General features: G+C 39.9%; 1 protein-coding gene across 3 annotated transcripts in view; it reads right to left on the bottom strand.

Annotated features, from left to right (window-relative positions):
- The window catches only part of EML5 (EMAP like 5), a 164,124-nt gene extending 160,955 nt beyond the window's left edge, over positions 1 to 3,169 (bottom strand). For all 3 annotated transcript variants that reach the window (XM_060097957.1, XM_060097956.1, XM_060097955.1), the window contains exon 1: positions 2,973 to 3,169. In XM_060097957.1, coding sequence (XP_059953940.1) covers positions 2,973 to 3,169 — 197 coding nt within the window. The remainder of the gene's footprint in view (positions 1 to 2,972) is intronic.
- Positions 3,170 to 14,364: the final 11,195 nt, after the last annotated feature.

The following is a 14,364-nucleotide window of genomic DNA, read 5'->3' as shown; positions in this document are numbered from 1 at the left end:
TGTCTAAAGGAAAAAAAAGTAGTAACAAAATGCACCAAGGTAACTACATTCCATCAGTGGTCTTCATTGGTGATATATGACTTGAAAACTATCAATAACATTCACTACTTCAAGCACAAACTTGTCAAAAATGTGTTGATGGGTAGTATCTAGAAAAATTAATTTTAAAAGCTACTGTATCCTTTGGGAAGACAGCTGGCAAAAGTTTCAAAATATAGACCAAGCTACAGATGTTCATCGTATATTAAAACTACTAGTAGTCTATTTTATAACTTAGTCTTAAGCCTGTAATAAACACTTAATAACTAGAGAATTTTATCAATATAACTTGGGACACAGGAAAAAAAAACATTAAGAAAGAAAAAGTGACTCTAAAATTCCTGTGTTATTTCTGACAGTGAAACTAATTTCTACATAAGTCAGTAATACTGAAATAAATATAACTAAAGGACACATTACTATATATATACATACCTAATAAAAAGAAGTAAGACAACTACATGCAACACAGGCAAAATGATAAAGTCATGTGGCACCACCACTGGCAATGCTAGATGTAGTAAGATGACAGAACTGGTAATCAACTGATCACTATTTAGTCTACAACCAATATGGCACCTACACTTTCAAAACCTAAAGACAACGACTTGCTCATTCTGGTATAGTCTTAGCTTCAGACTAAGTTATATTCAATTCATATGTTTTACCTAAGTTTCAAGCAAGTATGAAAACAAAACAGATGATAAAAACTATACTTTTTACTAATAAGGCTAACATTACAGCAACAGTTTTCCACCATGCCATCACATTTATGAATATTACATTTTCTGCTGTGACAGAATTGAAAAATTACTGGAGTAGTAACTATATTTGTATTTCAAACATTGAATTGAAATAAATTTGAAAGCTTTGAACATTTTCCTGATCTATTTCACAAACAAGAATGATCTCTACCATTACTGTCTGAAACAAAATTTCCAAAACAGTTTGAGCTATTTCTAAGTTACAGTCTTAGTACGGTACTAAATTTGTGCCACAATTTCAGGATGCGATATATTCAGATTTTACTACCCCATTTAAATTTTCAAGAAAACTTTTTATTGTTATAAATTATTTTAAGGGTGAATCCTTTGCATAAAATCATAAGCAAGTATCCAATTATGACAAAAATTTGAGTAATCTCAATTTTGAAACACGTTGAGATACTACATATATGGTTGTGCAACTATGTATATATACCAAAGGAAGGCAAAATCATCACCTCCTTACAGTTTACTGAAACACAATTATAAAAATTCAAGCAGTGTGACATAATATAGCTTCAAATTACTTCTGGAAGAATAAACAAAACATCATTTACCCCATCAAATAAATCATATCTAGTTTCAGAAGATCTTCATACCATATTGCTCTCAACTACCAAGTAGTAAAAACAATAGAAGTGCACTTCAAAATCCTTCACACCTACCTACCCCACCTACTGAATCGAACCTAAGAGACTGAATATCTGGAGGAGGGCTTCAGTCAAGGCTGCTTCAACTATATAAGGCTACTATCCCCGAACTGTCGGGGAACTAACACATGGAAAAGAAGAGAGAAACTGGAAAGGATCAGGGAAAAAGACAAAGAACTGGAGTAAATTCTACTCTTGGGGTGAATAACAACAAACAACTGAACCCAAAACTATCTCATTTCCTACTCCACAATCTCAGCTTCTGGTCTCCTTATCTTTACTCCATCTTGCCCTACCTATTGTTTGTCCTAGGCCTCCTTTTCCCTCTTACAGAGCATAAATGTACAGACATGCAAAATAGAAGATCTTCTTTATTTACAGAATTTAAGTGCCAGAGTTTTTTGCCTACAAGACATCAAACCATGATACTGGATTTGAAATGCACAATTTAAATTCTGTGGAAAATAGACATGGGGATAAAACTGAGTAACCAAATCCAATCATAGAATCTCTTTAAAAAAACCCAGAAGAAGCAAGCGCGAGCGCGCACCCCCCCCACCACACACACAGTTTCAAAATGTTTTACAACACATTCTCCATCATCAACGACAAATACACTGTGCTTGAGACAATAATCAATGGACAAGAATAATTTCTGCAGCTTTTAACTTTATTTGCCACAAAAGTTCTGCTGAGACACTGACTGAAAATTACATTTCAAATACACTGCTCACTAAAGAAATGTAAACAGGCACTGGGACCAACTTTAAGATGCCGCCCACAAAAGAATTAAAATGAAGACAAAACTGTGATTTAAGTTAAAAATACAAAAGTATATTTATTTAGCATTGCTTTATTGAAAAGGAAACAGTTTTGGAAATCAGAATTATTTTTAGCACCTTCTTCGGATCAAACCTATCCCCAAACTGCCTATAGGTGTGCACATTTTAAAGCCCAATGAATTGCCTGAAGGTTGCCAGGGTTTCTTTTCTATCTGCTGATAACAGCAGGCAGTGAAACCTCAAGTAATCATTATGGCCAAGAGATGAGAGCCCTCCAGGATGCCATCCTGGGCGCCCTCCCCAGGACCAGCCTAGAGCTTAGGGGACTTTTATCAGTCCTCTACTAGGTAAAGGACTTCCCTCGGGCGCTTTAAGAATTCGTTGAATAAGAAATCAACGAAGGGATTTAAAGGAGTAAAATGCTACCAAAATAACCTTTTGTACATTTCACAAATTTGATGGAAGAAGAAGGGTACACAGCCAGAAAACCGAGCGCCCAGTGGATAAGCGGACTTGGTGTCACCGCACCGACCGAGAGGGAGAGACTCTAGAACGCGAAGATGGGGAAAAGCATTTCTCCGGTGTTAACAGGGCGGATTCGGGACCAGATGGCTGCGGGTTTCTCTCCCGGGCGATGCGCCCTGAAGGAGCGGGTCACGGGCACCCAGAAGGACCGGCAAGTGCAAACTCGGCGCGCTGGTCTCAAGGGGACGGCGGCCGCCCCCGCCCCTCCGTACCTGATGATGTCGTCGCTGTGGCCCCGGTAGAACTTCTGCCGGTGCTCCCGAGGGCTGTACACCACGCCGACACCCGCCACGAAGTACACGATCTCCTTGGCCGCCGTGTAGTAGAGGTTGTTGCGGCACTGGTGGCCCCGGTAGCCGTACACCCACTCGAGCCGCAGGTGGCAGCTCGGGGCGCTCCGGGCCGCCATGTCGGGGCGCCCACCCCGCCGTTCCGCTCGGGCCCGCGGCGGCGGCGGGAGACGGGAGGCGGCGGCGTCCGGGCGAAACAAGCCCTCCCGCGGGCGGCCGGGACTCGCCGCCTGCCGCGTCCTCTAAGCCGCGCCTGGCAGGTGCATGTCGTTTCTCCTGGCCGCCGCCGGCGCCGCCTCAGCCCACGGGCGGGAGGAAAACCCTCGCCTCGCGGAACATGCTGAGGGCCGCGGGCGCCGCCGGCCGTCAAGAGGATGCCGCGCGCCCTCTCTTCGCCCACCTCGGTCGCCTTGTCTCCTCAGCCCGCAGCGCCCAAGCCTTGAGCCAAGCCGAGCCGAGCCGAGCGAGGGCCCGCCTCCCACCTCCACGCCTCTGCCGCCGCCCGGGCACCCAGCTCCTCGCCCGGGTCACCAGCGGCGTTCACGTCCCGCCGCGGCCTCGTCCCACAGCCCGGCGGACCCGCGCCGCGCGCCCCCGAGCGCAGGAAAGCGACGAGCGCGCAGCCTCGCGCGGCTCCACCCCCTCGCTGCCGTCGCAGCCAACGCCCGCGCTCGCCCTGCCCAACCCCGCCCCGCCCCTCCCAGCTGGGGAGCATGAAGGCGCTGGGAGCTCCTTGGGTACCGTTGCCGGGTCGCGGGTTCCCGTCCTCTCGCTCTCACGTAATGTCTGCCCCGCTATCCTGGGCCAGGACCAGCGACCCCAGCCGCCCTGACCGCGTCCCGCTTAGTTCCCGGGGGGACTCTGGGCCACCCTCGTCCCCTGCTGCTGGGAGGTCTCGCCCGGGAAGCGCCTGTCTCACAAGGCCCCTGAACCCGGCCAGGGCTACGCTTATGCGTGGAAGAATCAACACTAGGATGTTAACCTCATTTTTTTTTTCCTGATGCCTTGTGTGCGTGTGTTTTCTAGCTGCTTCATAGTGCTCACTATACCAGACATTGAGTGGGAATAAAACCTGACTTCCTAAGCGCACATTTTCTTATTTGTATACGTGACCTCAAAGCTTAAAGTAGAATCTAAATCGTAAAATGACACGCCAGATCCAATTTCTTAAGAAATAGCAGTGGTACCTGAATTTTTTAAATTACTGTTTTGAACACCAATGAACTCAATACTTCTTGCATTGCAGTGATGTTGAAAATGTCTTGAGTCATAATTCTGGAGAATGAGCCCATAAACACAAGTACTGGGAGGGATGACTTCCTCTGTCAGTTCCCCTCCTCCTCGGTTTTCTAAGTGCCCCCTCTCTCACAGGATTTACCAATACCTGTAAAAATAATTTGAAATCCATATTTTAAAAGGTTTTAAATGCAGAATGATAGCCATTAGGTTTACAACGAGAAATAATAACAAAATACAAATATGAGCCTTTCATGTCTAAAAAAAATCCGTTTTGATTTCCCTGGGAAATACCAAAACTTGGAAATCTGAGAAAAGCTAAAATAAGCTAACATTCTTTTAAGAAATGTGACTGCACTGAGGTGATGATTCCTAGATGGTACCCATACCTTGCAATGGATGTTACCCAATCTCTGCTTCCTCAAAGATGCAAATTACCAATTTGAGACAAGAGGATACCTTTTCAGTTTTGGTTATGACTTCTAGTCTACATGCAGGAAAGCAGGGCCATTTCAGAGGAAGGAATTTGCATAAATGTCATGAAAAGTAAACTCTGAAGGAGTGAGTAGATTTGGTGAGCTCCACCAGGAAGGCTGAAAGTAGAAATCCAATCCATTGTAGCTCAGAATAATCATCTAACAGTGTAGTGAGGAACTATGATGCAGGAAAAACTGACTGTAAGAGATTTATACAATTTCCAAGCTTTCAGACATTTTTTAAAGTTTATTATTTTTGCTATTCCCAGAGTGATTAGCTATAAAAGTGTCAATAGAAATAATCAATAAACCAATCTATGATAGAAGTAGAAAAGAGTTTTATTTGAGGGCAATAGCCTGGGATACACAGGTTCAAGAAGCTCCTGAATTGTGTTCCACTGGACTACAAAAAGGGGGTGGCTTATAAAGGCAAAAACCGTAAAATTACATAAGTTGTTTGTCAAGAATTAGGATTGGAGCTGGCAAGAAGTAAGGGTGCTTGTTAAGCAAGAATTTGTTGGGGTCCGAAATGATTGCAGAGTTACAAGGGGAGACCTTGGGACCATTAGACTGTGGCTGGCAGCCGCTAGCAGATAATTGTTTTGAGAACGGCTGGTGGTGTCCTTGAGACTGATACTGTTCAGAAAATTCAAGTTCTAAGAAGTTCTAAGTGATGCACAACATATCTGAAACCACATCCACAATGGCCACCCAGCTCCATTTTGGATGCCTGAACCACAGTTTTTCCATTTTGATTTTTAAATGCATTCTTTTCTTTAATGGTTGAAGCAGATGTACAATGCTTGTTTAATAGGCCACAAAACAGACTGTTCTAGTTAGCATAAGGTTTAAGTTAAATCATGCATGAGCCAGAATGACTTCCACATACCTCAGTATGTGAAAATTTCTTCCATCAAAACTCTTGTAATGAGGGCAGCCAAAAATTAGAAGGGGGTGGAGAGCAAGACTGGGGGAAATGTGCCACACTCAACAGCTTGTCTTTGGCTTCGGATAACAAGAATCTCAGCAGAAAGAGAAGAGGAATGCAGATTAGGCTTCTGGCACTTGCTGGGAAGAAAGGAAGAACTCAGGCTTGAGAAGTGGCTCTGAAGCCATTAAAAGGCTTGTGTGGGGTTCCCTGGACAAAGGCACATACAATTTCTCTTTGTCACATGTATTTGTTTTTTAATAAGAATATGTTTTCTAACTCACTACTGAGTTCCTTGAAAACCCCTGGTGAGAAAAAGAAAAAGTTGTGGCTTATTTAAATTTAAGCAGTGAACTTAGAAAAGATGAACTATTTTGTTGCTGTACAACTGTGGTACATTAATTGCTGGTTACATGTAAATTTCATGAGATGTAGGATAGTGAGGAATAAGAAATACTTTTCTCTATGTTTCAGGCTTTTTCAGTACAATGTCTTATGGATCCCACGATATATAGTTAAGGAGTACTCATATTAATAACAGATTGAAGTAATTTATTTTTCCATTATCATATTTTCCATTGCAATTTTTAATGACCCAAGGGTGGAGTGTGAAGGAAAAACATTCTTAATTAAACCATCCTCAACAGACACCTCGAGACCAAAAGAGACAGCTGAGGCACAAGGGTGGCTAAAACGTAAAACATTCATGAATATTCGAGAGAAAAAAAAAGACCCTGATTAGTTCTTACCCCTACAACTTTACATATAATCTGTTATTACTAATGTCACATCAGAAAGCTTAATCAAGCTTTTATTGCTAGATGTGATTTCACCATCTGTAACTTTTGAAAGTAATGCAAAGAAGGATGCAAGAGAAAGACCCCCAAATTCTACATTTCAACAGGTGGGCATTTTTTAGTCATTTTATTTTATTTTATTTTATTTTATTGCCACACGACATGGCTTGTGGGATCTTAGTTCCCCCACCAGGGATCGAACCCCTGGTCCCGGAAGTGGAAGCCCTAACCACTGGACCGCTAGGGAATTCCCTTAGGCATTTTAAATATAAGGTACAATATCCATTAGTAATCTATATCTTGAAACTTGAGTTCCTAGTATGGAGTTTTATATTCCAAACATTTGAAATATTAAAATTCAAGCAAATAAATTTTTTGCTGGCTACTAGTTTTAGCTACCCTCAGGTCTTTACAAAAGAAATGAAAAGCAAAGTATATAAAGCATAAAAGCCAAAATTCATGCTATTAATTCTAGCTAGCTAATTCAGCCAACTTATGAATTATAATGATTTTTAATACACCGTCCATAAAAATGTTTCTGTAACCATACCTTTAATTAACTTGTTTTAGGTACAGAGCATAGCATAGTGCCTGACCCTACAGTAGATGTTCCATACATATTTGTCAACCATTAAATATAAAAGAGAATACATGTGTAGTCATAATAGGTTTCCTCTTAGTTTTATTTTGAATAGTTGAAACTTTTGAAAACTTGAACATTTTTCTGATCTACAATACTGTCTTAGTCAGGACTTTTTTAGTTGTATGTTACAGAAATCCACTCAAAATGGCTTAAGATAAAAATGGAATTTTAATGCCAAAAAGGACTGCAACTAGAACTGGTATCTATGCACTTGGATCCTAGGGCTCAAGAGATAACATCAGAACCAGGTCATCAGAATTAACTCAGCTCTGTTTTCCTTTGGGTTGACTCCATTGTCAGACCAACAAAATAGCTGCTAACAACTCCAGTTATACCATCTTATTCTCTCAGCAATCCCTGTGGAAAGAGTATTTCAGCAGTTCCCCTGGAAACTCCTTGACTTCAACCCCATGGACTCTGATTGGCTGACTTGAGATACATGCCCATCCTTGGATCCATAGAGTAGTGCCAGGTGAGCTAAAACCACAGGGAGCGGGGGTCGGAGAGGGGTGATTCTCCCAAGGAAAATTGAAATGGTATTACCAGAATGAGAAGGAATGGATGCCAGCAGTGGCTATCCAGGGCTGACTTAGAATCTTTAGTGTTCTCCAATCTCCGTTTACATAACTAAATACACTTGCTATCTAAATTAAAACAAAAACAGGAGGTTGCTAAAAAAAAAATGCAGCTTTAAGACAAGACTTCTTATAACCAGCTTGTCACCCCAATGCCCTCCTCTTAAAAAAATTCTAAAGTTAGTCCCATATTTAGGGGAGGCAAAGATTACAGATGTTCCCCACCAGTAAACATATTTCCAAATGTCTATTTGATTCCACTTAAAGCCATTCAAAATAGGTGTATAATTCAAGTAAAAAAAAGTCTCAAACCAAATTATCCTCTTCTACACATCTACACACCTTGCCATCTTCTCTCTCTGTATTAGCAACTTCAGTATTCCCCCAGTTAGGCAGGTTGGAAAGCAAAGCAGTTTTCTTTGGTTTCTCACCTCCATAATCAGCAAGCCCTTTTGACTCTATTTTACAAATATCCCTAAACTGCATCCCCATCTCTATGTCTACACCTTCCCAATCTCCATTTGCCTTTTAACTTCTAATTATCTTTTCCCAAGATTCTGCAACCCGAGTTATCTATAAAGATCATGTATCTGATCATGCCACTCCCCTGTTTCAAGAAACTTTTCTAGAAGCAATGAAGGCATCCTGAGCCTTGAAATATTCTTATCCTTTGACTCAAAAATATCTCATCTAGTTATCTGTCATAATGTAATAATTAAAAATGCAGATCAAGATTCACGTATCAAAACATTTACCATGGCATAATTTACAACAATAAAAATCAGGAAACCTGGGACTTCCCTGGTGGCGCAGTGGTTAAGACCCCGCCTGCCAATGCAGGGGACATGTGTTTGAGCCCTGGTCCGGGAAGATCCCACATGCGCCACAACTACCCAGCCTGCACTCTAGAGCCTGCAAGCCACAACTACTGAAGCCCGCGTGCCTAGAGCCCATGCTCCGCAGCAAGAGAAGCCACTGCAGTGAGAAGCTTGCGCACCACAATGAAGAGTAGCCCCCACTCGCCACAACTAGAGAAAGCCCGAGCACAGCAACAAAGACCCAAAGCAGACAAAAATAAATAAATACATAAATAAATTTTTTAAAAAATCAGGAAACCTAACTGTCCAACCATAGGGAAAACTCTAAGTAAATTGATTCAGCCCATATGAAAAATACTATAAAACCATTGAAAATTAGGTTTTCAAATACATTTTGGCAACATTGGAAATTTCCCATAATGTAATATAAAAATTTTTTTAATCCAGTTACAAAAATGTATTAATATATACAGAATGAGCCCAGTTATAGAATATATTAATAGCTAAACCAAAAGATACCAAATATTAACAGTTTTATAATATAATGGGTAATTTTTACACTTTTATTGGTGTGTTTTCTAAGCTCTTTAAAACATACATATAATGAGATGAGAGAATTTTATTTCTGAGATGGGAAGAGAATTATATTTGTTTGGGAAAAAACACTTGAATGCGTGCTTGGCACAGAAACTGAGATCCCAAAGGAGTTGAATGTAGGCAGAAGTGTTCCTCGTGAGGAATGAGAAATGATTTGTTGCTCCAGGAAGATGAGGAAGGAATGAAGTCGGAGATATGGCAAAGCTGCAAGTTTTGCCATGCAACACACTCCAAAGCCTCTCAAAGTTTCTAAACACTGAAATGTTAGTTGTTGTTTTTTTTTACTGGAAACTAGAGAAACAGGGCTTCTCATCTAGACTGATGTAGTAGGAAGCAACACCCCGTGAAGAGAATTATAAAGTTGCTGGGGAGGCAGTAGGGGAAGCCCAGGATTCTAACAGGTGGTAAACTTGGGGGTCAAGCCATGTTAAACCCTCCAAGTGGCAGGGAAGTCCCAGCTGACATGTCAGTTACACACACCAGTTGCTTCTATAATTAAGAAGAAGTAACAGAAGTAACCTTTAACAAACATTGGGTAGCTTCCAACGGACTACGGAATAAAGGACCGTCTCCTCATTGAGACACATGAAGCCTCCAACCTGTTTGCCACAATCATCTCCAGTCAGTTCCTCCCTGCCTTGAACTAGCCCTACTATCCAGCCATACTATATTCTGGTCTTCCCTAAAATTAACCAGACATTTCCAAAGCTCCATGCACCCATGTGTCATTCATGATGTGTATAATCTCATCTCTCCACTGTCAGCCTGACAAATTCCTACTGAAGACTGAGGTCCAGCTCAAATGTACCATCTTCTTATGGGTTGAACTGCGTCTTCCCAAAATTATATGTTGAAGTCCTAATCCCCAGTACCTTAGAATGTGACCCTATTTGGAAATAGAGCCATTGCAGATATAATTAGCAAGGTGAGGTCATACTTGAACAGGGTGGACCCCTAATCCAAAATGACTGGTGTCTTTATAAAAAGGGGAAATTTAGAGAAAGACAAATATTATATGATATCACTTATATGCGGAATCTAATAAAAAATGATACAAATGAATTTATTTACAAAACAGAAACCAACTCCCAGATCTCAAAACCAAACCTATGGTTACCAAAGGGGATTCACTTTGTTGTGCACCTGAAACTACCGGAACATTGTAAGTCAACTCCACTCCAATAAAAAAATTTTTAAAAGGGTTAGTGGAGGAATTTGGACACAGGCACACACACAGGGAAAATGTCACGTAAAGATGAAGGCAGAGATCTACGTGCCAAGAAATGCCACAACCACCAGAAGCTAGGAGAAAGGTATAGAACAGATATATCCCTCAGAGCCCTCAGAAGGAACCAATGCGACCAACACTTTGATCTCAAACTTCTTACCTCCAGAGCTGTGAGACAGTAAGATTCTATTTTTTGTGCCACTCAGTTTGTGGTAGTTTGTTACAGCAAACCAAACAAACTAATACACACCTCTTCTCTGTGGTTTGCTGTGACATCCCCATCAACTCTCCAGAATTAATCAGCTTTCATTTAAGTCCCTAGTACATTATATAAAATCATACATATTTTTAACATCTTTATTGGAGTATAATTGCTTTACAATGTTGTGTTAGTTTCAGCTATATAATAAAGTGAATCAATTATATGTATACATATATGCCCATATCCCCTCCCTCTTGCATCGCCCTACCACCATCTGTATCCCACCCCTCTAGATAGTCACAAAGCACTGAGCTGATCTCCCCATGTGATGCACCTTCTTCCCAAGCTATCTATTTTACACTTAGTAGTGTATATATGTAAATGCTACTCTCTCACTTTGTCCCAGCTTACCCTTTCCCCTCCCCATGTCCTCAAGTCCATTCTCTATGACTGTGTCTTTATTCCTGTCCTGGCCCTAGGTTCATCAGAACCTGGTTTTTTGTTTTTTTTGTTTTTTTTTTTTTACATTCCAGATATATGTGTTAGCATACAGTATTCGTTTTTCTCTTTCTGACTTACTGCACTCCGTATGACAGACTCTAGGTCCATCCACCTCACTACAAATAACTCAATTTTGTTTCTTTTTGTGGCTGAGTAATATCTCATTGTATAAATGTGCTACATCTTCTTTATCCATTTATCTGTTGATGGACACTTGGGTTGCTTCCATGTCCAGGCTACTGTAAATAGTGCCTCAGTGAACATTGTGGTACATGTCTCTTTTTGAATTATGCTTTTCTCAGGGTATATGCCCAGTAGTGGGATTACTGGGTCATATGGTAGTTCTATTTTTAGTTTTTTAAGGAACCTCCATACTGTTCTCCATAGTGGCTGTATCAATTTACATTCCTACCAACAGTGCAGGAGGGTTCCCTTTTCTGCACACCCTCTCCAGCATTTACTATTTGTAGATATTTTGATGATGGCCATTCTTACTGGTGTGAGGTGATATCTCATTGTAGTTTTGATTGACATTTCTCTAATGATTAGTGATGTTGAGCATCCTTTTATGTGTTTGTTGGCAATCTGTGCATCTTCTTTGGAGAAATGCTATTTAGGTCTTCTGCCCATTTTTCTATTGGGTTATTTGTTCTTTGGATATTGAGCTACATGAGCTGCTTGTAAAGTTTGGAGATTAATCCTTTGTCAGTTGCTTCATTTGCAAATATTTTCCCCCATTCTGAGGGTTGTCTTTTTGTCTTGTTTATGGTTTCCTTTGCTGTGCAAAAACTATAAATTTCATTAGGTCCCTTTGTTTACTTTTGTTTTTATTTCCGTTTCTCAAGGAGGTGGGTCAAAAAGAATCTTGTTGTGATTTATGTCATAGAGCGTTCTGCCTATGTTTTCCTCTAAGAGTTTGATAGTGTCTGGCCTTACATTTAGGTCTTTAATCCATTTTGAGTTTATTTTTGTGTATGGTGTTAGGGAGTGTTCTAATTTCATTCATTCTTTTACATGTAGCTGTCCAGTTTTCCCAGCACCACTTATTGAAGAGGCTGTCTTTTCTCCATTGTAAATGCTTGCCTCCTTTATCAAAAATAAGGTGACCATATGTGCGTGGGTTTATCTCTGGGCTTTCTCTCCTCTTCCATTGATCTATATTTCTGTTTTTGTGCCAGTACCATACCGTCTTGATTACTGTAGCTTTGTAGTTAGTCTGAAGTCAGGGAGCCTGATTCCTCCTGCTCTGTTTTTCTATCTCAAGATCGCTTTGGCTATTTGGGGTCTTCTGTGTTTCCATACAAATTGTGAAATTTTTTGTTCTAGTTCTGTGAAAAATGACATTGGTAGTTTTATAGTAATTGCATTGAATCTGTAGATTGCTTTGGGTACTATAGTCATTTTCACAGTGTTGATTCTTGCAATCCAAGAACATGGTACAGCTCTCCATCTGTTTGTATCATCTTTAATTTCTTTCATCACTGTCTTATAGTTTTCTGCATACAGGTCTTTGTCTCCTTAGGTAGGTTTATTCCTAAGTATTTTATTCTTTTTGTTGCAGTGATTAATGGGAGCGTTTCCTTAATTTTCTTTCAGATTTTTCATCATTACTGTATAGGAATGCAAGAGATTTCTATGCATTAGTTTTGTATTGTGCTACTTTACCAGATTCATTGATTAGCTCTAGTAGTTTTCTGGTAGCATCTTTAGGATTCTCTCTATATAGTACCATGTCATCTGCAAACAGTGACAGCTTTACTTCTTCTTTTCTGATTTGGATTCCTTTTATTTCTTTTTCTTCTCTGATTGCTGTGGCTAAAACTTCCAAAACTATGCTGAATAATAGTGGTGAGAGTGGGCAACCTTGTATTGTTCTTGATCTTAGTGGAAATGGTTTCAATTTTTCACCATTAAGAATGATGTTGGCTTTGGGTCTGTCATGTATGGCCTTTATTATGTTGAGGTAAGTTCCCTCTATGCATACTTTCTAGAGGGTTTTTATCATAAATGGGTGCTGAATTTTGTCAAAAGCTTTTTCTGCACCTATTGAGATGATCATATGGTGTTTCTCCTTCAATTTGTTAATATGGTGTATCACATTGATTGATTTGCATATACTGAAGAATCCTTGCATTCCTGGGATAAACCTCACTTGATCATGGTGTATGATCCTTTTAATCTGCTGCTGGATTCTGTTTGCTAGTATTTTGTTGAGGATTTTTGTATCTATGTTCACAGTGATATTGGTCTGTAGTTTTCTTCTTTTGTGAGATCATTGTCTGGTTTTGGTATCAGGGTGACCTTGTAGAATGAGTTTGGGAGGGTTCCTCCCTCTGTTATATTTTGGAAGAGTTTGAGAAGAATAGTGTTAGCTCTTCTCTAAATATTTGATAGAATTCAGCTGTGAAGCCATCTGGTCCTGGGCTTTTGTTTCTTGGAAGATTTTTAATCATGATCTCCATTTCAGTGCTTGTGATTGGTCTGTTTATAGTTTCTATTTCTTTCTGGTTCCGTCTTGGAAGGTTGTGCATTTCTAAGAATTTGTCCATTTCTTCCAAGTTGTCCATTTTATTGGCCTATAGTTGCTTGTAGTAATCTCTCATGATCCTTTGTATTTCTGTAGTGTCAGTTGTTACTTCTCCTTTTTCATTTCTAATTATGTTGATCTGAGTCTTCTCCCTTTTTTTCCTGATGAGTCTGGATAATTGTTTACCAATTTTGTTTATCTTCTCAGAGAACCAGCTTTTAGTTTTATTGATCTTTGCTATTTTTTCCTTCATTTCTTTTTCCTTGATATCTGAGCTGATCTTTATGATTTCTTTCCTTCGGCTAACTTTGGGGGATTTTTTGTTCTTCTTTCTCTAATTGCTTTAGGTGTAAGTTTAGGTTGTTTATTTGAGTTGTTTCTTGTTTCTTGAAGTAAGGTTGTATTGCTATAAACTTCCCTCTTAGAACTGCTTTTGCTGCATCGCATAGGTTTTGGGTCATCGTGTTTACATTGTCATTTGTTTCTACATATTTTTTGATTTCCTCTTTGATGTCTTCAGTGACCTCTTGGTTATTTAGTAGTGTATTGTTTAGCGTCCATGTGTTTGTATTTTTTTACAGATTTTTTCCTGTAATTGATATCTAGTCTCATAGCATTGTGATTGGAGAAGATACTTAATATGATTTCAATTTTCTTAAATTTACCAAGGCTTGATTTGTGACCCAAGATATGATCTATCCAAGAGACTGTTCCATGAGCACTTGAGAAGAAAGTGTATTCTGTTGTGTTTTAATGGAATGTCCTATAAATATAAATGAAGTCCAT

This window comes from Mesoplodon densirostris, chromosome 4, assembly GCF_025265405.1.
Source record: "Mesoplodon densirostris isolate mMesDen1 chromosome 4, mMesDen1 primary haplotype, whole genome shotgun sequence".
In the NCBI taxonomy this organism is placed as follows: Eukaryota; Metazoa; Chordata; class Mammalia; order Artiodactyla; family Ziphiidae; genus Mesoplodon; species Mesoplodon densirostris.
This window is presented reverse-complemented; position numbering and strand designations above follow the sequence as displayed.